This window comes from Vombatus ursinus, unplaced genomic scaffold (assembly GCF_900497805.2).
Source record: "Vombatus ursinus unplaced genomic scaffold, bare-nosed wombat genome assembly UNPS02014935.1, whole genome shotgun sequence".
NCBI classification, from domain to species: domain Eukaryota; kingdom Metazoa; phylum Chordata; class Mammalia; order Diprotodontia; family Vombatidae; genus Vombatus; species Vombatus ursinus.
In genome coordinates, this window is record NW_020954713.1 from 189,539 (window position 1) to 217,456 (window position 27,918).

A 27,918-nucleotide genomic window follows, 5' to 3' on the forward strand; every position below is an offset into this window, starting at 1 on the left:
AAAAAAAAAAAAAAAAAAAAAAAAAAAAAAGGAAAAAAGAAGAAATATCTTGCCTTCTTAATGGGCAAGAGAATGAATGGAGGGAGGAAGAAGGTGTAGAATTAAAAGTAAAATAAAACTGAATTTTAAAAAATAAAAACTTTTTAAAAAAAGAAAAAATATGACACTGGGTCTTCATTCATACTCTGGAGCAGCTGTCAAGAGGTGGCCAAACCTGACTCTTGAATTGTCTTCAGACCATAATTTGTCTGTGAACCAAAGAAGTCCATCACAAAATACCTTCAGGTTATCTTCACTTAAGTTTGTGCTGGATCATAACCAATTTAACCTGTTCCTTCCCCTCCTTCCCCACTTTCAGCCCAGCAAAAAGTGACTTGCATTCCCTATTCCTCTTTATGGCACTACCATTTTCTCAGTCCAAACACCAGTCAAGAAACGTATTTCAACTTCTCCATCTATTCCATCCAATCTACTCAATCTCTCAATAAATACTTGGGCTTAGCAAATAAATAATGCACACTGATTAGAAATTATTCCCACCTACTCATTAAAGCACTTCAGAGATTCACTAAGACAGAAATCTCAGGACCTCTTTCTTCCTGACCCTGACAAAAGTGTGACTTAAGACAATTTAGATTGAACAATTCAGCAAGTTTATTAAGTACCTAGTTAGGTCCAAGGTAATGTCTAAGGTATTCAAGATAGGAGAAGAAAAATGAAAATAAACACTCCCCTTCAAGCAATCATTCAGAAAATTTTTACTAAGTACCTACCACGTAGCAAGCAAGAAATTCACACTCAGAGGGAAAACAACATGCACTCAGATGAGCAAATATAAAACACTTACAAAATAAATTCAGAGTTAATTGGGGAGACTGATAACAACTGGAGAAGAAAGGAAAGGTTCCTTGAATGGAGTAAGAGGTTCCAAGAAAGAAGATGAGCCACTCCAGGGATAGGGGATAACCACTGCAAAGCAAAAAACGCCAGGACAGAATATCATATATGAGGAATAGCAAGTAGTGTTTAGCTAGAATGTAGAATATGCAGGCAGAATAATATGCAATCAGCTTAGAAAGAGATTGCAGCCAGATTGGTGTCTATCTAACTACCCACCTAGAGCCAATCATCTTGTTGTTACATTACAATTCATATAAGGAACTCGCCATGTCCTAGTAAGTTTGGTGTCCTACAGTGACAGCCCAGTCCATTACAGGTGCTTCCAGTCTGCTGCTGAAAAATTCAGCAGATTCCCCACTCAGCAGTAGCCCTTCCACCCAAGAGATCCAGAGCTCCAGAGCCATCAGGGCTCCACTGTCTCCAGCACCAGGCTGGGGACTTGTGCTGCATGCTCTGGCTTATATATTTCCACACAGATTTCTTGTTCCTCTTAATTTGGGAACCCAGGAAGGAGCCAAGGTTGTTCTGAGCCTGGATATGGGAGTAGATGACATAAGAGATCAAGCCCTTCCCCAGTACTTGGGCAGAAAGCCTATCTATCATCCACAATTTGCCTGTCTGGTCCATGTGGACCCAGAAGACTGGGGTTCTATCTAGGCTTAGCAGGCATAGCCAGGAAAATGTTGAATGCAAGGCTCAGTGAACCCTGCTCTTCTCTCCTTCCTCCTGAAACTCCAGAGCCTGCTTATTAATGAGGTATGGGTGATGTCTGGGGAGCACAAGTTGAATATCTCTGGATTAATGTCCATTTTGAGTTTTTTGGTTTTAATATCTGATTGGTTCACATTTAGTTGGGAAGGTGCAAATTTACTTAGTGTTTTGGAAATCAAATAAAGGCTATGGTTTGTCATTTTGACCTGGACTGATTTTTCATCTATAATGTTTTTTATTACTGTGTTTGGGTCAGATGATAAACTTTGTTTCTACAGGTGTTGTGTCCATTTGATGACATATCAATGACATATTTGATAACACACCTGATGAGTTTTTGACAATTTTGGAGATCCTTCAAAGAAATTTAGTAGGTATTGGTACAGGGATCTAGGTTGTTTGTCACTGTTGTTCTGCTCTTAAAGTCAGATGATGACAGTTTTAGAATTTGGCCAAGTGTCCATCAATACCTCTGGCTTAAATGGATTCCTGTGGTTAATGGGGAAGACTGCCATAAAGCTGAGAAGGTATCATCTGGCCCCTGCCTGAGAATCTCCAATGAGGGGGAACCCACCATCTCCCAAAACAGTTCATTTCATGTCTGAATAGCTCTAATTATTATGAAATAGAATGTAAGAATTACTATGAAATAGAATGTGCTCTTTGAGCACAGTGACTATCTCATATCAGTACTTATAGGCCCAGTACCTAGCATAGTACTTGGAACATAGTGAATGCTAAATAAATGCTTATTTGTTGATTCAAGATTTCCTTCTATCAGACTTTGCCTCATGCTTTACTCAGAAAACAGAAGTCACTTGCAGGGAGCTCTCTCTTATCCCATTTTCTATAATCTTACAATATTTAGTTATCATCCCTCACTTGTTCCTCCTCTATTCCAGTCTCTGATTCAGAGGAAGCCTTTCTCCTCACAACTGCTTTACCCTTAATCCTATGCCTATGTCTAGTGAATTGAGTTCTCAATCATCCCCTTTCTCTAATTTCTCTTTATCTAATGATTCTGTCCTACTGCCTTCCTTGGACTCAGATTGTTAAGGACTTTAAATACCAAACAGAAGAGACTGTATTTTATCCTAGAGGCCACAAGAAGCCACTAATGCTCCGTGGGCAAGGAAGTGACATGATCAAACCTGTGCTTTAGGAAAATTATTTTGGCAATAGTACTCAGGGAGACCAATTAGAAGGCTATGAAAACTGTCCAGGCAAGAGAGTAATTAAGGACCTGAACTAGGGTAATGTTTGTGTGGGTGGGTAGAGAGAAGAGAATGGTGTGAGTGATGTTGTGGAGAGAGAGAATTGTGGAGAGAGTTGCCAAGACTTGGCAACTACATGAATATGAGGAGTGAGAAAGGTGAATAAGCTTAATATAACTGAATTTATGAATCTGAGAAACTGGAAGAACGGTGATGCCTTTTGACAGAAATAGAGAAGTTAGGAAGAGAAATGGGTTTTAGGAAAGAGAATGAGTTCCATTTTAATCATGTTGAGTTTGAAATGTCTATGGGGATCCAGGTGCAGATATTCAGCAGAACTCAGTAGAGAGATTAGGACTGGTTATGTAGTTTTGGAAGAAATCTTCATAGTGATAACTGAACCCACAGGGGATGATGAGACAAGATCACCATAAGGGCTCAGAACTAAACTCTCAAGTAAACCTATGGTTGGAGACAGGAGGAAACAGAGGATGATCCAGCAATGGAGACTAAGAAAGAATAGTCAGACATGTCAGATGAGAAGCAATAGAAAACAGTATATGAAACACCAGGGAAGAGAAGTATCTAAGAAGAGTATACGATCAAATGCTACAGAGTTCAAGAACCTGAGAACTTGGAAAAGGACAATGGATTTAGCAATCCTATTTAAGACTCCTAGGCTGTGAGACCTGAAAGTCCTTAGAGATGATCAGGTGTAATCTCCTTACTTTAACAGAGTTATCAGCTGAGGAGAGGCAGGGCTGTGTAGTGGAGAGAGAAGCACTCTACAATAAGGAAGACCTAAGTGGCAGTCCTGCCTGACACATGCTAGCTAGGCAAGTCATTTAACTTCTCAATTCTCCAAGCAACTTTCTAAAACCATTAAATTACATAAAAATTGCTAGTCTGTTTTAGTAGGGGGATTTCATCACAAAGAGTTCCTTACTCTAATGAAATCACTCATCCAAACTCTCCTACTCCTATGTCCAAAAAGGAAAAAGAAAAAAAAAACCTAGAAAGGGAAAGTAACTTTCCCAAGGTCACACAGCTAACTGTGATGAAAGCTAAAAAGCTTCAATCAAACCCAGGTCTTCAGGCTCAGAATTAAGTGTTCTTTCCACTACACCATGGTACTCATAGATGAATAATAATGATAATAATAATAATGATAATATAGCATTTATAGAATACCTACTATGTGCCAGGCACAATGCAAAAGGCTTTATAATTACCTCATTTGAGCCTCACAACAACTGAGGGAGGGTAGGTACTGTTATTATCCCCATTTTACAATCGAGGAAAACTAAGGCAAACACAGGTGAAGTGACCTGCCCAGGGTCCCATAGCTAATATGCACCTGAAGCTGGATTTGATCTCAGGTCTTCCCAACTCCAGGGCTAGCATTCTATCCACTGAGCCCCCTAACTACCACAGATTACTTAAGGAAATATGCAAAAATTCTAAAAGAATAAACTGTTCTCTTGGGCAGAGTGATAAGGCATAAGAGAGGAAGTTTGGCACAGTAGATACTGTGCAGGGCTTAGAGTTATGAAGACCTGGGTTCAAATGCTTCCTCTGACTTAACAGGTAAGAGAACCTGAGCAAGTCACTTAACCTCTATGTGCCCAAGGCAATTTCCTTGGACTTCTACTAAATCATAGATGGTTAGTTGGTTAAGGGAGTTCGCCCAAGGAGTACCTCACCATGACAAAATACTTATGTGACACAAAAGAGAAAGCACAAACTAGAATTCTTCCCCCTCAAAATAAAGTCAATATTAATAATGCCCTTACTCACAAAGAGGATCTGTTCAGAGCTTTACTGTGAGCATCACTAATTTCTCTCAGATCCTTGGCCTTACTGGAAGACATCATTCCATTATAATACTAAGAGCAGGTCCATGCCAAGATACAGACTATGTAATATACACAGACCTGCAAAATTCAAACACATTCTCTCTCACTAACAGGCAGCAATGACTAGGAAACCTCAGTTCAAACATTTAATTAACAGAAGTGTAAATTATCTTCCTACCTAGGAAATTACTTTACAAAAAGCTCCAATGAAGATTATAACAAAAGAATTTCTAATATTTTGGAGAACCACTATGAAAGAATGTGCTGGAAACTGATTCAGAATGAGAAGAAATCCTGAGGAAGCTCCCAGCTAATTAAAAATAGCCCCAGCTGTGGAGCTCATCAGATCCACCTCTTAGCCAAAGATGTCACTGTTAGTGCTACAGAAAGAAAGGCTGATATTGTCTAAACTGCAATGTTTCCAACAAACATGTTTCAGCTCTGAAAAAAACAGGAAGAAATGAACCAATTCTCCCACAAGTCTTTCAACAGAACTCAGTAAAGGAATGTTTGGAGGCATTATCAAGGACTGTTCTAAAGGTCATTTGGGAATAAAACTGTGTCAAAGTAAATGGACGTGTCATAAAAAAGTTCCCCAATATTAGGCTTACAGGGTATATGCTGACTACTTCCACAGCTTAAGTAAAATGCAAGGAAAATTAATTTCACTGGTGATGTTGCAGAAATTTAGAATAAACCAAGTAAGCAAACACTTGAAAGAGAACACACACCAATTTGCAAAGAAATCATCTTCCAGATATCCATTTACAAAATGATTATTTGGAATCTAGACCAAATATTACTTAGTGATATAATGTGATTAAAGTTCCATCTGGTTCAAGACATTCCATTTAACCTGTGTGTGTGTGTGTGTGTGTGTGTGTGTGTGTGTGTGTGTGTGTGTGTGTGTGCGCTGAAATCCTATATAACAACTAGTTAGACCTTGAAATTACAATAACTGACAGAGGAAAAAGTTAGGATTTGGTGTCAGACGAAGTTTGCAGTCCTTGACTCCTCACTCCTACTCCTCCAACATATACACTCAGTTCAAAATTTGGTTATTTCTGTCTACAATCTACATTATCTCTCATGGCTTTCTCCTTTTCTACACTTACACAACCATCCTCCTACTTCAAGCACTCATCACTTTTCACCTCCAGTACTTCTTAAACTGTGGGTCAAGACCCCATATGGGATCACTACCCACAGTTTAAGAAGTGCTGAAGGGGGAGCAGCTAGGTGGTGCAGTGGACAGAGCACTGGCCCTGGAGTCAGGAGGACCTGAGTTCAAATCCAACCTCAGACACATAATACTCACTAGCTGTGTGACTCTAGGCAAGTCACTTAACCTCAAGTGCCTCACAAAAAAAAAAAAAAGTGCTGAAGGGGTTGAGTGGAAAAAAGTTTAAGAAGCCTTGGGTCCTAAACTAAGATAACCAACTCCTAAGTAGTCTCATTGTCTCAAGTCTCTCCCCATTTCAATCCATCCTGCACATAGCTGCCAAACTGATTTTCCTAAAGCACAAATCTGACCAGTAACAACCCTATTCAGTAACCTATTCTATAGGATAATATATAAATACATGCTGTTCAGCATTTAAAACCCTTCCTAGTCTGGCCCCAACAAAATTTTCTAGACTTCTGCACACTGCTCCCCTCCGTGTACATTATGGTCCAGATAAACCAGTGTTCTGGATGTCCTGCATACCCAGAACATTACTTCCTGCCTTTTTATTGCCTGTCCTTTGTGCCTAGAAGCCCTAGTTCCCTTCAAGGTTCAACTCAATTGCCACCTTCTATACGAGGCCTTTTCTGACTCCTCCTGCCCCCAGCTATTAACTGCATTCCCAGAAAAAGCACATTTTAGTTTGTATATTCCCACATATGTAGATGTTGTCTCCCCAAACTGGACTGTAAACTCATGGAGGACAAAGACTTTTCACTTTGCATTTGTATTACTAGCCCCTGGCAAAATGACTACTGATGATTACTTAACCTCTGTGGGCCTCAGTTTCCTCACCTGTAAAAAGGAGAAGAGATATAGATGAGATAACCTTGAAGCCCTCTACTAGCTCTAAATGACATTAATATAGCACTCTGAAGTTTGTAAAGCACCTTATGTACAGGATTGGAGGCTAGGTAACATAAGCAATTAGTATAACCAATTTAAAAATAAGGACACTGAGGTTCAGAGAGGTTGTGACTTACCCTTTATCACAAATTAGTAAATGTCAAAGTTGGGATGTAAACCCAGATCTTACTGAATCAAAGCACAAAGAATGCTGACTCTGGAGTCAGAGGACCTGGTTTCAGATTCTGTCCTGACACTTACAACTTGGGTGATCTTGGGTCACGCTCCCTGAGCCTTGGTTTCTTCATCTGCACAACAAGAAGGTAGACGAGACAGCCTCTGAAGTCCTTCATAACCAATGATCTATGAAAGCACAACCACCCACCATACAGCAGAGTGGAGTGAAGTGGACAAGCAGAAGAGATGCCCATCGGGAAGGACCAAGAAGGGCAGCTTCCGGGGGCTGAGCAGGAGTAGATGCTCATCTCTTGGGCACGTGACAAGTTCAGAGCTAGACTCACTGCAGTGGAAAGACTGTTGAACTTAGAGTCAGAAGGCATGGGTCCAGGTCCCTGCTGGTCCTGGTACTAGCTGTGCGGCCATAAGCGAGTCATCTAATGTCTCTGCTCAGGTGCAAGAAGAGTGATGATAATCATTTAACTGCCTACCTCACAAGGCTACTGGTGAGGCACACACTGTATAAACTGGCAGCACCACGAGAAGAAGAGCTTTGGAAGACCTATACTCCGATTTTACCTCTGTTCAGCTGTATGACCACAATGTCTTAGTTTCCTTCTAGAAAATGAAAGCACTGGATTGAATGATCTCTAAGGTCACTTCCAACTCAAAATCTATGATCTTATGAACCCCAAGGTTCTAGGCTCAGCAAAATCCTAACTCTAATCTCATAGCGAGATTACTGTCTGCTGGGCTAAAGAGCCCAGAACTGACGGACTCTTCACCCCAGCCTTTTCACCAGCTGTCAATGCATACTTTTTTCTAAAGTCTGACACAGATAATCGTTAGCAGAAATGGCATTTTAAAAACATTTTACTTAATTTCATCTTAAGGACTTGTTGTTGATGTTGTTCAATTGTATCCGACTCCTCATGACCCCGTGGACCATATCACACCAATGCTGTCCATGGGGTTTTCTTGGCAAAGATACTGGAGTGGTTTGGCATTTCCTTCTCTCAGCAGATTAAGGCAAACAGAGGTTAAGTGACTTGCCCAGGGTCACACAGCTAGTTAAGTGTCTGAGGCTAGATGTGAACTCAGATCTTCCAGTCTCCAGGTCCAGAGCTCTATCCACTGAGCCACCTTGAATTGGAATTATCTAAATCATCTAACTGTTATAATTCACAAGAAATTAAATTAATAGAATGGTACAGTGGGAAAAGCACTGGTTTCTAAATTAGGAAGACTTGGCTTCAAATTGCCACATGAACAATTACTAGCTGTGTGACCTTAAGCAAGTTACCTTATGAACCTCAGTTTCCTCAAAAATAAAATAGTGATAACAAGGCTTACACTACCTACCTCAAAGGGTTGTCCTGAGGGAAGTGCCTTGTAACCCTAAAGTACTGTTAATCATAATCATTATTTCCCTACAGGGCCCATTTCTGTTTTCATTTTGTGGAAAGAGGATGAGAAGGTGAGAAGATATCACCATATAGTAGAAAAGGCACTAAATTTATAGTCAGAGGACCTGAGCTTAAATTTTGGCTCTCACCTTCAGCTTCTTCCTCTACAAAATGAAAGAGGTTGGACTAAGATAAGGAGTTCTTAACCTGGGGTCCACAGACCCCAAAGTTCCATGGAGAGATTTCAGGGGATCCATGAACTTGAATAGAAAAAAAAATTACATCTTTATTTCAAAATTATTGGTTTCCTTTGTAATCCTATGCATTTTAGTTTATATTCCTGAAAACATTATTCTGAGAAGAGGTCCACAGGTTTCACAAGAATGGCAAAGAGGTCCATGACACAAAATAGGTTTAGAACCCTTGTCTCCACTCATAGAATGGTCACCCTAAAGCAGGTCCCCATCACCTCATACCTAGATGACTGAAATAGCCTTCTGGTTGGTCTCCCTACTTCAAGTCTCTTTCCACTCAAATTCATCCTTCACTCAGCTGCCAAATTGATCTTCTTAACGGGCAAGTCTGACCATGTCACTCCCCAATTCAATAAACTCTAGTGGCTCCCTATTATAACCTCCAGAATCAAATATAAAATCCTGCTTGGCTATTAAAGGCCATCACAACCTGGCCCCTTCCTATATTTCTAGTCTTCTTACATTTTATTCTCATCTACATGCTTTACAATCTAGCAACATATGCCTTCTTAGGGTTCCTTAGATACAACACTCCATTTCCTGACTCTATGCCTTTTAATAGACATCCTTCAAGCCTAGAATGCACTCACTCCTCACCTCTGCCTCCTTGCTTCTCTGGCTTCCTTCAAGACTCAGCTCAAATCCCACCTTCTGCAACTGGCCTTTCCTAGTCCTCTCAGCTGTTACTAAGTGCCTTCTCTCTGAGATCACCTCTTATTTACACTGTATACAGTTTGTATGTACATAGTTGCTTGCATGTTGTCTCCCTCATTAGAATATGAATTCCTTCGGGGTAAGGACCACATTTTTGCCTGTATGTAAGGCACAGTACCTTATCCATAGAAACAGCTTAATAAATGTTTGTTGACTAACTGACTAAATTCCTAGACTAGCTGAACTTTTAAGAGCCGTATATAAGTATAAGGAAACATTTTTAATTCAACCTATTCTTCATTAATAGCCTTAAGACATGAACAACCTGACATGGTCATGTGTACTTACTTAAAGCAGAAATGATTTCAGTAAGTACTCTCCCAACTGATATAGATCACGATCCCCTTCCCTGTTACACCCCCACCCCCTACCTTGACCCCTCAAGCTTGGTAGACAGTTTTATGAATTGCTATGGTCAAAAAATTTATCACCCTGTAGCCAATCCTCTAGTGATGAGCCCCTTCACACTTAGTAGGCACAAGAGCAGACACCACTCCATATTCAAAGCCCTTCTGGCTTGGTAGCACCAATCAGAGCTCTTTTTGCAATAGCAAAGCCTTCTTCAAGAATGCAGGGTCAAGTTCAACATTAATATGGTGAGCCCTAAGTAAAGGGAGGAATCATCAGCTGCCTCCTCCTTTTTGTAGCTAAATTCCTGAAGAAAGTTGTCTACAATTGGTGCCTCCGTGTTCTTCCTCTCATTCTCTTCTTAGCTCTTTTCAATATGGTTTCTAACATCAGTATTCAAATGAAAATGATCTCTCCAAAGTTACCAATTATCTCTTTTCAAAAAACATTTTATTTGTTTTAATTAACCAAAATCTACCTGCTCACTCTCCCATCCCCACTGAAAACACAGGGAAAACAAAACCCATCATAAACATGTATAGCCAATCAGAACAAATTTCTACATTGGCTATGTCCAAAAAGAATTTCTCCTTCTGCACTAAGTCCTTCACCTTTCTTATCAGAAGGCGGGTAGCATGTTTCCTCAACAATCCTCTGGAATCCTGGTTGATCATTACGCTGATAAAGAGTTCAGCACAATAATACTCAATCACATTTATATGCCATAACATATTCCCTATTCCCCAATATGTGAGCATCCCCTCATATACCCATTCTTTGCCACTTCAAAAAGAGCTAAAATTTTTTTTGCATATCCTTAGTTTATTTTCCGTAAGACTAATCCTTAACTTACCCTCTCTCTAAACTCCTTCTCCCCCTTCTTCCTTTTCCCTATTTCTCTGCTAAGTGAAATATATTTCTGTACTCGTGTGTGTGTGTGTGTGTGTGTGTGTGTGTGTATTCTTCCTTCTTCTGACCAGTTCAGATCAGAGTGACATTCAAGTGTCAGCACCAACCCCAACCACTCCTCATAATTTGTATAGATGTCTACATGTACACCCTGATGATGTCTTTGCTTCCTCCCTCCCCTCCCCCATCATCATGTATTTGGTTCCCCTTTTTCCATTATTCTCTTAAGTTCATCAAGACATAACAGAACCACCACCAGGTCTTGTCCAATTGGACTTCCTCTATGACCTCTGATGTTAGGGTTCAGAAGAAACACATTTCATCATATTTAAACATAAGCAGTTTATCTTTGTTTAGTTTATTCATGTTTAACTTTTAATGTTTCTCTTCCCTGCTGTGATCGAACTTCATAGTTTCTGCATAGCTCTGGTCTTTGAAGAATGCTTGAAAATCCTCTATTTCATTACAAGTCCATTTCTTCCCCCTTCCTCAGTTTTGCTGGGTAAGTTATTCTTAGCTGTAAGCCCATACATATCCTTTGCCTTCTGGGATAGGAAATTTCAATCTCTCTGCTCCTTTATACAGCTAAATCATGCATAATCCTCGATCTGATGCCTTAGTGACTGAATTCTTTCTTTCTGGCTGCTTACAGTATTTTTTCTTTTACCTGGAAACACTGAATTTTGGTGATGATCTCCCTGGGAATTTTCACTTTAGAGTTTTTTTCAAGAGTTAGATTTTATTCCTACTCTGACCCCTGGTTCTAAAAGATCCATGCAGTTTTCTTTTAAGACTTCTTGAAATATGAGGTCTTTTTTTGGCCATGGAAATCATGTGGTCCACTGATTCTTAAATTTTTTCTTCTCAATCTGTTTTCCAGGTCAGTTGTTTTCGCTATGAGATAACTTAGATTTAATTTTTTTTTTTTTGGCTTTTGACTTTGTTTTAATATTTCTTGTTGGCTCACTGATTCACTGGCTTCTATTTGATTCATCTAATTTTCAGGGAGTTTACTGCTTGGGCAAAGTTTTGTACCCCTTGTTCTAAGCTGTTAATTTCCTTTGCAGGTCTTTCTTCCACACCTGTCATTTCTGTTCCAATTTTTTCTTCAAGTGCTCTAATTCTACTTATAAGAACACTTTAACTCTTTCAAAAAAAAATCCTGCTTTGTCTCTTTCAGGCATTCTAGTTGAGTTTGTGTCTAAACTGTGTTTTCCACTGAGGCTTTGTTCGTATCTGTGATGGAATCATTCTCTTCTTCTGGATTTGAATCTTGAGCTTCCTTGCCACCATAATAGCTCTCTTAACAACACAGATAATGGACAGTTTCGCTGTAATCCTTTCCTATGCCTTCGTTACTCCTTCTAAACCAGGAGTTCTTTTCTTTTTTATGTCCTGGACTCCTTTGGCAGTCAGTCTGATGAAGCCTACTGCTCCTTCTCAAAAGAATATTTTCAAATGCATAAAATAAAGTACACAGGATTGCAAAGGAAGAAACCAATTATATTGAAATATAAATGTAATTGGACAGGGACTCTCACTTTTGCCTTTGTATCCCCAACACCTAGCAGTCCTGGCATACAATAAGTATTTAATAAATGCTTACTAATTGGTTGATCTAGAATGTAGAAACTGTAAAAGAAGGAAAAGAAAAGAAGAAAAAAAAAGGTTACTAAGAGCATTCAATACCCTCTACAGCTTGGCAGCTTTTTCAGCCTCATCTCTCTTTCCTGAGGCACTCTACTAATGCTTACTAGCTCAGGTGTTCTTAACTTGGTACCCACAGACCTCCCAGGAAAATCATGGTCAGATTTTAGGGAGTCCATGAACTTGGATGGGAAAAAAAATTTACATCTTCATTTTCACTAAATTCTAATTAAAATTTAGCATTTCCTTCCATTATAAAAGTGGGTAATAAACCATAACAATATTAGCTGTACTTGTGACTTTGTCTTCAATAGGAATCATAGCTACTTTCATATGATATCGCATCACAACTGAAAATGTAACCCTGTCAAAGACCACTCCAGTTTATTGTTCTTATTTAACCTAAACAACAGCCTCCACAGACTGATATGTCTTTAGAAAATAAAATTTAGCTTTAAATTGCCTATATTTTAAATGTATTGTCTTATTTTAACATATTAATAAGACACATACTCCTAAACTACAAATATGTTTAATATTTTAATAACATTTTAATAATTGGTTCCATTGTAATCCTGTGTATTTTATTTTATGCATTTAAAAATATTATTCTTAGGGTCCATAGGCTTCACGAGACTGCCAAAGAAATCCAATGATATACATCAAAAGATTAAGAATCTCTGTTCTAACTATTCTCTGACCCCCCAGATATGTATGTCTTGTACAGCTCTCCAACCTCCAAGCCTTTATTCAATGTTATTTCTCATGCCTGGAATATCTTCTCTACTGCCTTTTGAATATTAAATTCCTACCCAAACTTAAAAACTAATTGAAATGCTACCCCTTCCATGAAGCCTTTCCTGATCCCCTTAGTTAGTTACTATATTCACTATCGGACTCACTATTAGACCTCACACAGCACTTTGTTTTTCAATGTACTTATCATGTAATATCCATTATGGCTATCTGTTTTTGCATTTTATCTCCTGACTAGATTAGGAGCACCATAAGGATAAGGACCATGTATCATCCAGACACTATCTTCCCCAGTGCTAAACACAGTACACTGCACACACTGAACACCTAAGTGTTAACTTATGTTAGTAAAGTGTTAACTGAATGGAGAGAAAGTTATGCAATAGGAGTTAGAGTAAGTATATAAGCACAATTAGGGAAACACGAAGATCTGGGAAAGTGTTTCAGTCAAAGTGGCATAGTCATAGACCTGGATCAACTAGAGAAATAAAGATAAGGAAACCAAACCCTAAAAGTAAACTACCCCCACCATCTAGCTTCTCTACTACGACATTCCAGTGCTGCTGAAATCTGCTAGACAAAGTCACACAATCATCCAGACTAGGTTCACTGCAAATCGATGGGATTTCATCTTAAATGGGTTCTCACTGCTACATGGCAATCCTTTTCTTCTTCCCTTATTGACTCCATTCCCCACAATAGCTATTCTAAACTCTTCTTTCCTATACAGTATTCCCTATCCTTTCACTCTCAGCAGAGGATCTATGATACTATGACCTCATCTCCTACTTTACTCCTACTAAGCAGATAGGTGATACTGTGGATAGAACACTGGACCCAGAGTCAGGAAGACCTGTGTTCAAATCTGGCCTCATACACTTACTAGCTATGTGACCCTGGGCAAATCACTTAGCCTCTGTCTGACTCTCCTCATCTGTAAAATGGGGATAATAATAGCATCTATCTCCCAGGCAGGTTTTTTGAGGATAAAACGAGATAATATTTGTGAAGCACTTTGTAAACCATAAAGCACTATACAAATGCTAGCTATTATTACTTCACAGAGGAAACAAAAAGCCAGCCATTGTGAGCTGTCTCCCCTTTTCCACACCTTGAAATCCCTCTATACCATCCCCCATTCTCACCTGCTTTGCTTCAAACTCTGGGGAAGAGGTGGTCCTTCCTGTCAAGATCAACCTCTCTACTTGTGCCCTTGATCCCATCCCCTTTTTCTTCTTCGATCTTGTTCTCTCAATTATGCCTTCATTGTCTTTCATCTTCAATCTCTTTATCCATTGATGGGGGGGGTAAAAGGGAAAGGGAACAAGCATTTATTAAGCACCGACTACATGCCAGGCACTGTGCTAAGTGTTATACAAATAATTCATTTGATCCTCATAACAACCCTGAGAGGTAGGTGCTATTATTATCCCCATCTAACAATTGAAGAAAGTGAGTTAGAGGTTAAATGATTTGCCCAAGGTCCCACAGTTAGTGTGAGGTCACATTTGAACTCAGGTCTTCCAGACTCCAGGTTGAGCATTCAATTCACACTGCACTCTCTACCTGCCACTGGCTCTTCCTAGTTTCCTACAAACAACCCTAAGGCTCCCTAACCTTAATGAACCTTCAACTGTCTTTGCCATGCTCTCAAGCTATCATCCTATACCTCTCCTCCCAACCGCTGTCAAACTCTTAGGAAATCAGCTCCTCCATTTCCTTACCTCCCAGCTCATTTTTCAGTCCCCTAGTAATCTGGCTGAAACTACTTTCTCAAAGATTCACAGTGATCTCTTCAATGCTAAATCCAATGGTCTTACTCAGTTCCCATTTTACCAAACCTCTCTATGGTTTTTGACACTTCTGACCATCTCCTCCCCTCCTGGATACTCGGTTCCTCCCTTGGCTTTCATAACACTGGTCTCTCTTGGTTCTCCTCTACCTGCACGACAGCTCCTTCTTAGCCCCCTTTGTTAACTCAAACAAGGTACAGTGGTACAGTAGGGGGAAAAAATGCTAGATCTGGGGTCAGAGGGCCTGGTTTCAAATTCCAACTCTGCTACTTACCACTCGTATAGCTTTGGGCAAAACATTTAACGAACCTCTTTGGGCTTTAGTTTCCTCATTTATAAAATAAAGAAGTTGAACTAGTTAATTTCTAAGGTCTCTCTGAGCTCTAAATACTATGATCATCAACTCAATGACCAACCATGATTCTAGAGAACATGATGAAGCATTCTACTGCTTACCTGACAGACAGGTGATGAACTCAGGATGTAGACTGAGACATATTTTATTTTGGACATGGCCAATATAGGAAATTTATTTTGCTTGACTATGAATATTTGTTACAAAAGCTTTGTTTTTCTTTTTCTAAAGGGAGAGGTGAAGGGGTGAAACAGAAAATAAGATTTTTAATTGAAAAAATGTTTAAAGAAAAATTTTAAATCCCATGATCATCATCTCCACAGCTGCACTGCCCACCTCAAGAGGACTCAGCCCTGGGGCCTGCTCTCCTGATTAAAGAGTTGCTGGCTGGAATCACTATTCCTTGTGCATATATTAAACATTTAATACAAATTATCTACCTATCATCCATCTCCTAGTAGTTAAATGTGGGTATCTTCCACGGCTCTTTTATAGGCCCTTTTCTCTCAGTGATTTTGGCAGTTTCATGAATTCAATTATTTCTATACAGATGACTCCCATAATTATACAGCAGGCCCTAATTTCTCCCCTGAACTACAGTTCCACCTTACCAACTGCCTGCTAGACATTTCCACCTAGATGTCCCATTAGTATCTCAAACTCAACAAATGCAAGACAGCTTTTATCATCTTTTCCCCAAAATGTATCCCTTTTCAAACTCACCTCTTTCTACTGAGAACATTATCATTCTTCTAACAATCCAACTGGGTTCACAACTTTGGTCTCCCCCTAGACTCTTCCCCTTTTCTCATCTCTCATATCCAAATCAATTGTCAAGCCATATTGAATCTACCTATACAACATCTCTCACATCCATCAAGATTATTACAACAGCCATCTAATTAGTCTCCCTACTTCCAAACTCTCTCCTCTTCAATCAATCCTCCCTACAACTGCCAAATTCATATTCAAAAGAACAGAACTAAACATGACACTCAACTTTTGTATGGCATAGGCCATGGAGCATGATTTCTTAAGAATTTAAAATGACTCTGACACAGAGGGCTTTGGAAAGGTGTGTGGTGAGTGTGCACAATGGTTCCCTTTGCCTCTAGGATAAACTCCAGAGCCTGGAATTTAACCCCCACCTTTACCAGTTCCTTTCTACCTTTCTAGATTTATTTTATATTCTTTCCCTTCAAATAACCTAGCCAAAGTGACCTACCACTTGTTTCTCAAATTTCACATTCTCTTTCCTGTCTTTATGTTTTTGCATACATAGCACTTCTCCTCCCCAACCCTGCCTGCCCCCACCCCCAGCCAAGACTGAAATGTACTCCCTCCTCACCTTTACCTCTTAGAATCTCTGGCTTCTTTCCACGCTGGGCTCGTACACTACTTACTGAGGGAAACCTGTTCATTTCTGATCCCCCATCCCCCTCCCAGCTGTAAATGTTCTCTTTCTCCTAAAATTACCTTGCACTGCTACTTGCTGCGTCTCCCTATTAAAACAAAGTCCCTTGAAAGCAAGGGACTATTTCATTTTTGTCTTTATTTCCCCCAAATACCTGGCAGAGTGTCTTTAAAATAGCAGGTACTTAAAAACATTTTTTGACAAGTGGGGATACAAAAAGACAGACTTTGACAAAGCTTTTAAGGATAAAGTAATAGTAAGAGCATTTGAATGGTGAAAGAATGGCTCAATGAGATGCTGAGGAGAGTTTGGGAAAAAGTGGGAAAGGTTAGTGGGTTCTTTTTCACAACGTATACAATGTTGGATAAATTAAAACAAAAAGGATAATGAGCACAAAAATGTGAATGAGGGTTTAACCCATCTGCTTTGGGTTTATAAGACAGCTAAAAAGCTAAGGAGTTACATTTTTCAATTCTCACATAGAATTGGTTTCCAAACTTAGGTCAGAATTCATCTGAATGTAAGCTCCATGAATGCAGTTAATTTCATTTTTATTTTACCTCTGATTTCCAGTACCTAGGAAAAAAAATATCGAGTACTTAATAAATGTTTGGTGAATTGGATTGTATTAGAATCATTAGGTTATAAACTCCTCGAGAGCAGTGTTTGAATACTCATTATCTTGTATTCATCTTGCCTAGGATAGAGGCAATAAATAAATGCATGCTGATTTAAAGACCCAAACTAGGGCTACTGAAGCTCTACCAAAAAGTCTTAAGGATCCTCTGAAAAGACTCAAAAGCAGAACTTAAGCAAAATGTCCATTGTGTTTTCTGAGCCAGTGGGCAACTCCCTTTCATTTATGAAAGGCTTTTTAATAAGAAAACCCCATCCTGGTTCTCACCTCTCTCTAGCCCCACTAAATGGTGCTGTCCTGGTGCTGAAGCTTTCTTTTCAAAAATAGAGAAACCTGAATGTACATAAGAAAAACATACCAGCTTATACCCATTCTAGATGTAGAGAAATGTATTCTCAACTCAGCAATTATTTAATAAGCATCTATCGTGTGCAAAGCACTGTCAGGCACTAAGGATACAAAAACAAAAAGTGAAACAGTTCTTGCCCTCAAAGAGTTTACATTCTAATGGAGAGATCAAAAAAAGATCTAATATACAAAGTGGCACATAAGCTGTGCTTTAGAAGGAACAGAAAAGAATGTATGATACATTAAAAAAACAGAAGGGACCTACTCTGCCTCTGCTAGCCTAGACCAAAGGTATTCAAGAATATGAAATCTGTCATTCTATGCTTAGAAGAACTGCCTTAGGAAAGAAAAGAAGCTAATATTAACTTTGTCTATGATTACTTTAGAAATTATGGAAGAATTATGGAAGAATCCTCCCTCTCTATTGGCAGCTAGGTGGTACAGTAGAGTCAGGAAGACCTGAGGTCAAACTCAGACTCAGACACTTACTAGTGGTGTAACCTTGGGCAAGTTAATTAACTTCTGTCTGCTTCGATTTCATCTGTAAAATAAAATAATAATAGCCTACCTCTCTCAGGGATATTGTGAGGATAAAATGTGATGTTTATAAAGCATTTTGCAAACCATAACTCACTTTATAAATGTCAATTATTAGCAAGCACCTTCCCCTTTGCCTATAAATCCTCTATCTTACTAAGTTCATTTCAGTGCTACAGATTACAATTAATCCAACCTACTCAATTCTTGTCAATAACTTCCTATAAATTTGCCATGGGAGAATCCAACTTTCCTCAATTTCTCCTGACATAGCAAGGATCTAAGTAGAGCACTGCAGCTGTCCACCTGTCATGATTCACCACTGCCACATGTCCAATGCATCTTCTTTTCCAATTATGTATTTCCTCAATGACATTTTTTATTCCTGTTCTTCAAAGCCCGTCATTGTTTATATCCTGCAGCCTGCTCACACTCACCACACACCTTTCCAAAGCCCTCTGTGTCAGAGTCATTTTAAATTCTTAAGAAATCATACTCCATGGCCTATGCCATACAAAAACACTGGTAAAATAAAGATATTTAACAGACAGGCCTTTGTTTCTCTAGGAGAAACCTGGGAGTCATTAAAGGGGTTTTACAATTTTCTGAAGGCAATTCAGTCCAATTTCTTCCTACTGTTTAATTCTGGGTCCATCTCGTCCATTTACAACTGTCTGTCCCAGATATGTATAGTGTTGGATAACAGTGGATTACCCAACATCTAATACCCAGATTGTGACTACTTAAAATATTTTTATGTTTTTTACTTTTTACCTTTCACTTTTCCCTCTGTCTCCTCGAGCTACTATCCTAACTCCTTTCTTTTGCTAACTTCTCAAGTTTCACCACCACTGACTTAAATTCCTCATTTCATACTCTTTTCCTTAAAGAGATGCCCACCTCTTGCAAGTTCTATAAATTCCCTTCATGGCCATCACTAACTTCCTAACTGTCTTTTCAAATAGCCTCTTCTTCATCCAAAATCTCCTTGACCTCTCCCCTCTGCAACATACCACTGACCACTGTCTCATTCTTTAAACTTCTCCCCTTGTCTCCCTTGATATTACATTATATTCATTTTCTTCCTACTTTTCTGAGTATTTATGCACTGGTTCCTTTTCCTCCTCCCACCCCTTAAAGGTGGGCATTCCTCAAATCATGCCCATGCTCCTACCCCTCTCTGCACTCTCTTGAGAATTCACCCTCTAATGTGGCATCAACTTCTATAGCGGTGCTCTCCAAATCAGTATTTCCAGTCCCCAGCTTGTTCTCTCTTGAACTCCAGCTACAAATCTCCAATTGTCTGCTGGACATCCTGTCACTATCACAGACTCAACTCATGTAAAATAGAACTTGTTATATCAGTCCTTATTCTGCCTTGCCATTGCCAGCCCCCTGCTCAGGCCCTTACCACTTCATGATCGTACTACTGTTAAAACCAAATAGATTTCCTTGTTTGTGAGATCTCCAAACCATACTACACATGGTAATAATGTCACTCTATCTAAAGCACTGATTTGAGAGTCTCACTAGCTTGCATGAAGTTGTAATGGAACTTTCATTCATTTATCCAAAGGATGAAGTTCAAATCCTCAGTCCTCATAATAATAATGATAATTGCTATCTTTGTACAGCACTTTACAGGTCTGAAAAAGTACTTTACAAGGAATGTTTCATTTGATCCTCACAACAACCCTGTGAAATTAAGAAATTAAGGATCACAGCAATTAGGTAATTTACCCAGGGTCACACAGCTGGTAAGTACCTGTAAGATTTGAACCCAAGTCTTCCTGACTCCAGGTCCGGCACTCTGTCTACAATCTAGCCCTATCTACCTTTTCAGTCTTATTTCTAAATACTCCCAGAGGCATTCTGGTAGAGTGCAAAGGACAGGTTTGAAGTCATAGGGTTTGGGTTGAAATCCAAATTCTACTTACCACCAGTGACCTTACTAGGAAAGTCACTTTACCTTTCCAGGCCTTAATTTCCTCATCTGTATAACGAGAGGGACTAATTTCTAAAGGTCTCTTTCAGCTCCAAATCCTATAATCCTATATTCATTTCAATCCTACATTCCTCCTCCCCAAGCATCCCACTTCCACGCTTTCACTCACACTGTTTCATTGACTGAAGTGCCTTCTCACTTCCATCCAAATCTTATTCATCCTACCAGAGTTGGTTCAAATTCCATTTTCTCCAGAATGCCTTCCCTAATCCTCCTTTGAACAGGTACAACAATTTCTGTACAATCCACCAACAATTAATCATGCACAGTAATGCTTGTTCAAGTCAATAACACTAAACATTTATTAAATATCTATTATATGTAAAGAACTATGGTAGGCACTGGAAGAGATTTTTAAAAATTAGATAAGATCCAGACTGCCCTCATGCAGCTCAAAGTTAAGAAGCTCAAACTGTTATTTACATCCTAGACTGTCATTTAACTTACTTGCAGGTCTGATTTCCCCAAACAGATGCCTTGAGAACAAAAACAGGGCATCAGATTTAGAGCCAGAGAGAACCGAAAAGGATGTCTAGTTCAGTCTCTTTGTTTTATGAGGCCCAGAGTGGTGAAGTAATTTGATCAAGGTCACACAGTGAGTCAGTCAGTGACAGAAGCTGGGGATTTGAACCCAGGTCCTCTGGTTTCAAATCCAGAGCTCTTTCAACTATAGCATGCTGACTCTTATTTTTCTTCCTTCACTACTTCCACCAGCATCTAGGACACTGCCTTTCACACAGTAGGGCTTCAATAAATATTTGTTGAATTAAATAGCAAACACGCATTAAATATTTGCTGGTCTGATTTTCTTGATTAGTAATGAAGTCCTAAAACCTCGACTCTCATATGATGAATCTCTCCTTCTCCTCTCCTCTTCCTCTCTCTTCCAAAATATTTACAGTGGAAGCATTAGGAGGCAAAGCAGATGAAAACTGCATAGGTACACAGGGTAGAAATAATAACAAGAATAGAAAGGCCACACGGAAGAGGAGGAAAAGCACTTGATCAGGAGTCAGAAAACTTGGGGTCTGGTACCAGCTCCCCATTTACTATCCCTATTATCTTGAGCAAGTCACATTGTCACTCAGTTTCCTCATCTGCAAACATGGATAACAGACTGCCTACCTCATAGTGTTGCTATGAGGATCTAACGCAATAACGTATGTGAAAGCACTTTACAAATTGTGAGACAATATACAAATACAAGGAGTGGTGCTAACAGCAAAAAATAGCAATAGTGTCTGCTTTTTAATCATCAGTATTTTGCCAATCTCAATATTTTATACTGCTTAAAACACCACTGGAACTTCTCCCCTCCTTACATCTCTCATTCTCTGATTTATCTGCTCTCCACACATGGCACTAAGGGTTTTAAATACATTTACTAATGCATACATGACACCTAGTGGCAAAAAGAGGGTAGCCACAGGCTTCCCCCACAAAACAGCATGTGAGGGAAATGTTGGTCCACTTTCCCTCCTTCTGCATTGCAGGGAACTGAATGTATTGTCATAATCCTTTGCTAACGTTTCCAAGTGGATGCCTGGCTATCATCTCAAATTCAATATGCCTAAAATTAAATTCCTATTCCCTTCCCACCTGCCTCCAAGCCAACCAATACCATTTTGCCTCAACACCCAGATTGAAACTCCAGATCTACCTTTGACTCCTCCTTGTCCCTTGCTATGCATATCCAATTCAACTCAATAAGCATTTAACTGTCAGAGACAGAGGGGGGGGGAGGGGGAGAGGGAGAGAGAGAGACAGACAGACAGGCAGTATAGCTTAATGGCAGGATAGAGGATCAGCCTGGGAATCAAGAACTGAATTAAAGTCCTGCATTTGACATATATGAAATGTAGGACCATGGGTAAGTCACAACCTATCAGTAGCCCAGACACTAAGATTATGTTACAGAAAATCTGGTTATCAGCATTAGTGGTGGGGGGTTTCCACACCAATAAACTCACAAGTCCAGCCTCTCTACTCCAAAAATATTCAGACACAAAGTCTTGTCAGTTTTTCTCTTGAAATGTCTCTTCTTAGATCTGCCTCTTCCTTTTTATTGTTTGCCACTGCCCGAGTTCAGTGTCTGACCTTTGTTAGCCAACTCAACCTGCACACTATCACCAATTCAATTTAATTAAATGTATTTATCAAGCACCTATGTGCAAGGCACCGTGTTAAGTGCTGATACTGGGATGAGCATGTCCTATCTCCCCAGCTTGTACATCAGTCCCAGCAGTGAATTTCCTTCAAGAATTTAGCACATTATCTGCACAGAATCGGTACCCAATAAATATCTGATTAATGGTCTAACAGTAGAGCTGTTTTTTTTAAGCAGCATTTCATAAGCATTCATATACGTGGCAGAATGTATGCATACATGTTTGTAAAACAGAACTAAAATGTGTACATCTCTACATATATACTACTTCATGTATCTCTGATTTACTTTAGATTGCCCAAGACAATTCACTACTCCTCTACACCATAGGACATGGTCTTCATAGGTTTCTATGGCTGAAAAAAAATTCAATACCCTGTGGCCAACCTTCTGGTGATGAGCCAGAGAAACAGACGCACAGATTTTATAACATGTTCCCAAATTTGCCAACATTCTCTTACAGTTCTTCAAAAGAACTGGTAAAATGCCACTAACAAGGAATTTTATGCCCTTTGACCTGTGTAGGACAAGTACAAAGAAATATACATTGTTATTTCCCCTCAGGGTTCATTTCTATTTTCTCAATTAAAAAAAAAGGATAAAAAGGTCAAAAGGCAGTATGGTATTTACTAGGAAAGACCCTCGATCTGCATACAGGAAATCTGTGTTTGAATTGTTAGCTTGAGGTCTCAGTTTCTTCCTTTGTAAAATCAAGAGGTCCCTTCTACCCCTAAATCTTACCACGGCAGAGTGAAATGCACATCTGGGTTCAAGGCACAGGAATACAGATTTAGAGCTGGAAAGGACTTTAGAATTCATCTAAGCCAACCTTCTCATTTTACAGATGACAAAACTGAGGCCTAGAGCAGTTACATGACTTGGTCAGAATGACACAAGTAACAAATATCAGAGACAGAATCTGAACCCAGATCTTCATGATTCCATATCCAGCACGTTACCCACTATGCCATGCTGCCTCGAACTGCTGTAGAATTGGATAGGATCAAGGCTCTGCTACTGGCCAAATCTTTTCATCTGTCTCAATTCCAGTATAATATATACTGTAATTTTATTGTAGAAATTATTGTAAATGGGGGGAAATGTGAAGTAGCATGACATAGTATGAAGAGAACTGGACTAGGAGTCACCAAACGCCTGGGTTCCAATTCTGCCTCTGACACTTAGTAGGTATGTAATCAAATATGGGTAAATTGTTAGCCCTCAATGAGCCTTGGTTTTCTTCTTTATAAAATGTGGACAATAATTATAGTACCTACTCCTCTGGGGGTTGCTATGAAAATCAAATGAGGTAACACTGGCAAAATATGTCCTATCAATCAACAAGTATTTATTAAATGTCTACCATGTGCCAGGCTCTGGGGATACAAGTACAAAAGGTAACAGAGGCTGCAAGTGGCTCAGTGGATTGAGCATTGGACCTGGATTCAGAAAGACTTGAGTTTAAATCCTGCCTGACACACTTACTAGAGGAGCTGTGTGACTCTAGGTAAATCTCTGTCTGCCTCACTTTCCTCATCTGTAAAATAAAGATCATAATAGCATCTACCTCCCAGGGTTGTTGTGAGGATCAAAAAAAAAAAAAAAGAGAGAGAGAGAGAAAGCAAACCTGAAAGCACTATAAAAACCCTAGCTGTCATCATTTTTATCATCATCATTATTAACAGGCAGGCAACAAGCATTTATTAGGAGCTTCCCATTACCAGGCACTGTAACTGTTATCCTTATTCTTTTTCAGTCCCCATCTCACAGGGCTGCTGCGAAGGAAGGAAGATGCTTTTCCACCCTCAAATGGGCTTTGCGCTTATTACGATCCTATAAGGGACGCTCTTCCATCCTACCTCACCAACCCCAATCGTGCATGTCTGACTGCTGACGGGAGCCTGCGAACAGGAGGGGGACTGTGAGTTTTCACATCCCCAGGAAGGAAAGGGATGGTGCACTAGGAGGCAGCTTTCTGTTCTGTTGGCCGAGGCTGGATTAGATGACCTCTAAGTCCTTTCCAGTCCTGAGACTGGGTGAATTCTAACCCCCGCTGGGGGAAAAAGGAGCCTGCCTCGGCTGGGGGAACCCATTTCCATCCTTCCATTGGCCCCTTTCTGGGCCTCAGTTTTCCCTCTCAAAGGTCTCTGGCATCCAAGATGCCAGAAATCCAATCCAAGGCTCGGGGCCCTTTGCCTGCGGTGCTGGCCTGGGAAGGCAGCGCCCAGAGGGCTGACCATTGCCGGCCGGCCACCCCCCACCCCCCCTCCGTCCCCTCCCCCGGGGCCGCCCCTCTTCCTTCCTTCCTCCCCTCCCTCCTTCCTTCCTTCCTTCCGCCCTCGCTCGCAGCATCCCGGCCCCCGCCTTCCCCGCGGCCAACTTCCCCGGGAACCGCCCCCAGTTGCTCGGGCTCCGGAGCGGCCCTCAGCTAGCGCCGAGCCTGCCGTGCGGCGCGAGCCCCGCAGGCCCCCCACGTCAGAGCGGCGGCGCGGCTCAAGCGAGCCCCAGGCTTCCCCCGCGGCCTAGCCCCGGCCCCGGCCCGGCTTCGGCCCAGGCCGCGGCCTCACCTGTGCGCCGGCGGGCGGGCCCGGGACTCCTCCGGAGGCTGGGGGCGGGGGCAGGTAGGACAGTAACAGCTCCGCTCGGCCTCGGTAGCGGCGGCGGCAGCGACGGCGGCAGCGGCGGCGGCTCCTCCTCAGCGCGCGCAACCCCGCTCCGGCCCAGCGCAGCCCGGGACCGCCCCCTCCGCTTCGACCGCCCATTGGCCCCTCTCCGCCACGGCGCTCTTCTCATTGGGCGACGCGTGTGTCACAGGGCCTCGCGGGCCGCGGGGAGGCGGGACTTCCTGCCGCCGGCGCTGAGGACGGAGGCGCGGCCTGGGGGCTAGCGGCAGGCGGGAGGCGAGGGGATCCTGGGCGGGCGCCCAGCCCAATGTCAGCGCCTGGGAGGCGGGTCTCCCTCCTCCCCCCCCCCGCCCCATTCCCAAGGCTGGGAAACGGAGGAGGCCCAAATCAGCCCGGATCTAGCGTCTCTGCCCCCATCCCCCACCCGCTCCGCGCCGCCCAGTGTATGGGGGTGCGTGTGCTCCCAGCGAGTGCCCGGCTGTGCGTTCCCCGGGGGAAAGGGGGGGTGGGGGGAGTGTGCATGGGTGCGTGCACGGGAGTGCATCCCCACCCCCCAGGATGAGCGTGGAGGTGGGTGCTCTCCTGCTGGGGCACCCGATGGTGGGTGGATGTCTGCCCACTCTCTTCCCCGCCCCCATCCTACGAATGTGGGTCCTATGGCTACACTAGGTTCAGATCGGGAAGGAGCCTGAGAGGGCATCTCATCCAGCTCTTTCGTTTTCCAGAGGAGGAAACTGAGGTCCAGAAAGGTTAAGGAATTTGCCAAAGCTCAGCTAGGTTAAAAGACCCCCACCCCACCCCCCAAAAAAGAGGAGGGGGATGGACAGAGGATATTGCGTCCTGAACAAGAAATGGCGGGGATTTTCTACAGGAACCCAGTAGTTTCTGACCCACTTTCAGGAAGGCTTAATCAGAGAAAGGAACTGCTTAGGTTTTAAAGAAATGCCAATTTAATCTCTGCACGTAGGAGAATTAAGGTAGACCTGTAGGGGCCTTTGGACTAGACCCGACTGATTCTCATACAAACTCATGGAGGGCAGGGAGCCTGTCCTGATATTTTTATCTTTCTCCAGCACCAAGAACAGCACCTCACTCATCATCAAAATAATCGATTATCACCATCACTTACATTTGAGATACATATAGTGCTTTCCTCACGACAACTTTGTGAAGAAGTTCATAGTTACTAGAAGGACCAGGAGGCCAAGTGACTCAAAACCAGCTTGGTCCTTCAGGAGTCATTCTTAAATTCCAATCCTATCAGACCGCTGAAATTATCTCTGGTGGCCTGAGTGTTACACTTGCATCTAAGGCTTAGAGAGGAAATGTAAATTCTTCAGGAACACAGAGCTCTTTAGTGTTGGTTTCCACTTAATAAACTTTCAGTTGAATTGAATTAACTGGGGTTAGTGCTGTAAGAATTGGAAGGCTAGACCCACCAATAATAATTAGCTGGCACTTAGTCCCTTAAAGCCTTAGTTTCCTCCCCTGTAAAATGGAGTAATAATGCCTGCCTTGCCCCCCTGGGGTATTGTGAAAATAAAATGAGATAATGGAAGTGTTCTTACAAAGTATAGTGCCCTAGGAGCATAAGTGTGGCAAAGAAAAAAAACACAGACTGGGAGTGAAGAGACAGGATCTAGAGCATCCTCTGAACCTAGTGGACACAAGAAATTGACCAAGGGGTTTTAATTCCTTGTCCTGGTTTTGTCAACTGTAAAACCTAAGGTTCCTCACAGATCTGACATGAACTTTATGAATTGTTCAGTCCTTTCTAAAGGAAAGAGCTCTATTTGGAGTTAGGAGGACCTGGATTCCAATTCTGCCTCAGGCATTTACTGGCCATGTGACCCTGTGCAAATCATTTAACCTCTGGGCTAATAACTTTCACCTCTTTGAACTTCAATTCCCTCATCTGCAAAATGGGAATGCTAACTTCAACGCCTACCTCCCATGACTAGAAGAATGAAAATGAATTAATGTATAGAGAGTGTTTTGCAAACTTTTAGCAATCAACAATCATTTCCTTAGGATCCCAGATTAAGAACCAGAAGTGATTTTTAGAGGCCTTTGAGTCCAACCCCCTCATTTTATAGTGGAGAAAACCAGCTTAGAGAGGCTAACTGACATACCTAGGGTCATTCTATTTGTGTCTGAAGTAGGATTCAAATTCAGGTCTTCCAGACTCCAAGCTCAACACTCTGCCCATGTTATGTAATAACCAACATTTATATAATACCTCAAAATTGGCGATGCACTTGACATAGGATTACAAATGTGGAATTGGAAAAGACCCCAGTGATCATCTAGTTCAGCCCCTTGGCTTTACAGATGAGAAAACTGGGGCCCAGAGAAATCAAGTGACTTGCTCAAGGTCACACCGTGTCAGAGAACTTTGAATTCAGGTCCCCTGATGGAACGGTCCTATAGTGCCTCCTACATCCATGGCATTATTTGAACTTTGCAACATCACTTGGAGGTAGTTACCACAAATATTATTATTATTTTACATATGGAGAAACTGAAGCTCAGAGGTTAAAACGTGCCCAGAGTCACACTGCTAATGTCTGTCAGAGTCAGGATTTGAACCCAAGTCTTTCCAAACTCTAAACCCAACATTCAGTCCACTATTCCAATCTATATAATGTAAACATGTAGATAATAAAATGTCAACTATTATTCCCAGTAGGGGTACTACATTCTATTTTTTAATTTTAAAGACAGTAGTTTCTAATTACCAGTGTTTTTACATAATATAATGAGCCAAAGTATTTCTCCCTTGAAACAACAAATATTTTGAGTGATTACTATGTTCATAACAGTGTTAGGCACTTGAAGGAGATCCAAAGTATGAAGATTGGGCCATGCCTTGAATTAACTTTGTTAGGGAAAAAAGTCCTGCTCATTGAAAAAGGAACAATGGCATGAGAGAATTAAGCCAGCTCTGAGGAAATGTTCATGCTGATGAGAGTTGTTAGACTCTGAAATGGGTTACACAAAGGGGATGTGGAACCTTCTGGAGGTCCTTAACAAGAAAAGATTTTTACTTGTGTGTTCTAGTAACTTCCTGCTTTG

At 41.1% G+C, this 27,918-nt stretch overlaps 1 protein-coding gene across 2 annotated transcripts in view; it reads right to left on the reverse strand.

Moving 5' to 3' along the window:
- ELAVL1 (ELAV like RNA binding protein 1) overlaps window positions 1-24,884 on the reverse strand; it is a 77,491-nt gene extending 52,607 nt beyond the window's left edge. Inside the window, exons 1-2 of one of the 2 annotated variants that reach the window (XM_027844153.1) lie at window positions 24,787-24,883; window positions 14,109-14,249 (exon numbers count right to left, since the gene is read on the reverse strand). In XM_027844153.1, the coding sequence (XP_027699954.1) occupies window positions 14,109-14,240 (132 nt within the window). In that variant the 5' untranslated portion in view covers window positions 14,241-14,249; window positions 24,787-24,883. Of the gene's footprint in view, window positions 1-14,108; window positions 14,250-24,786 lie in introns of both variants that reach the window. The other variant, XM_027844154.1, reaches the window with a different exon arrangement.
- Between the last annotated feature and the right edge of the window lie 3,034 nt (window positions 24,885-27,918).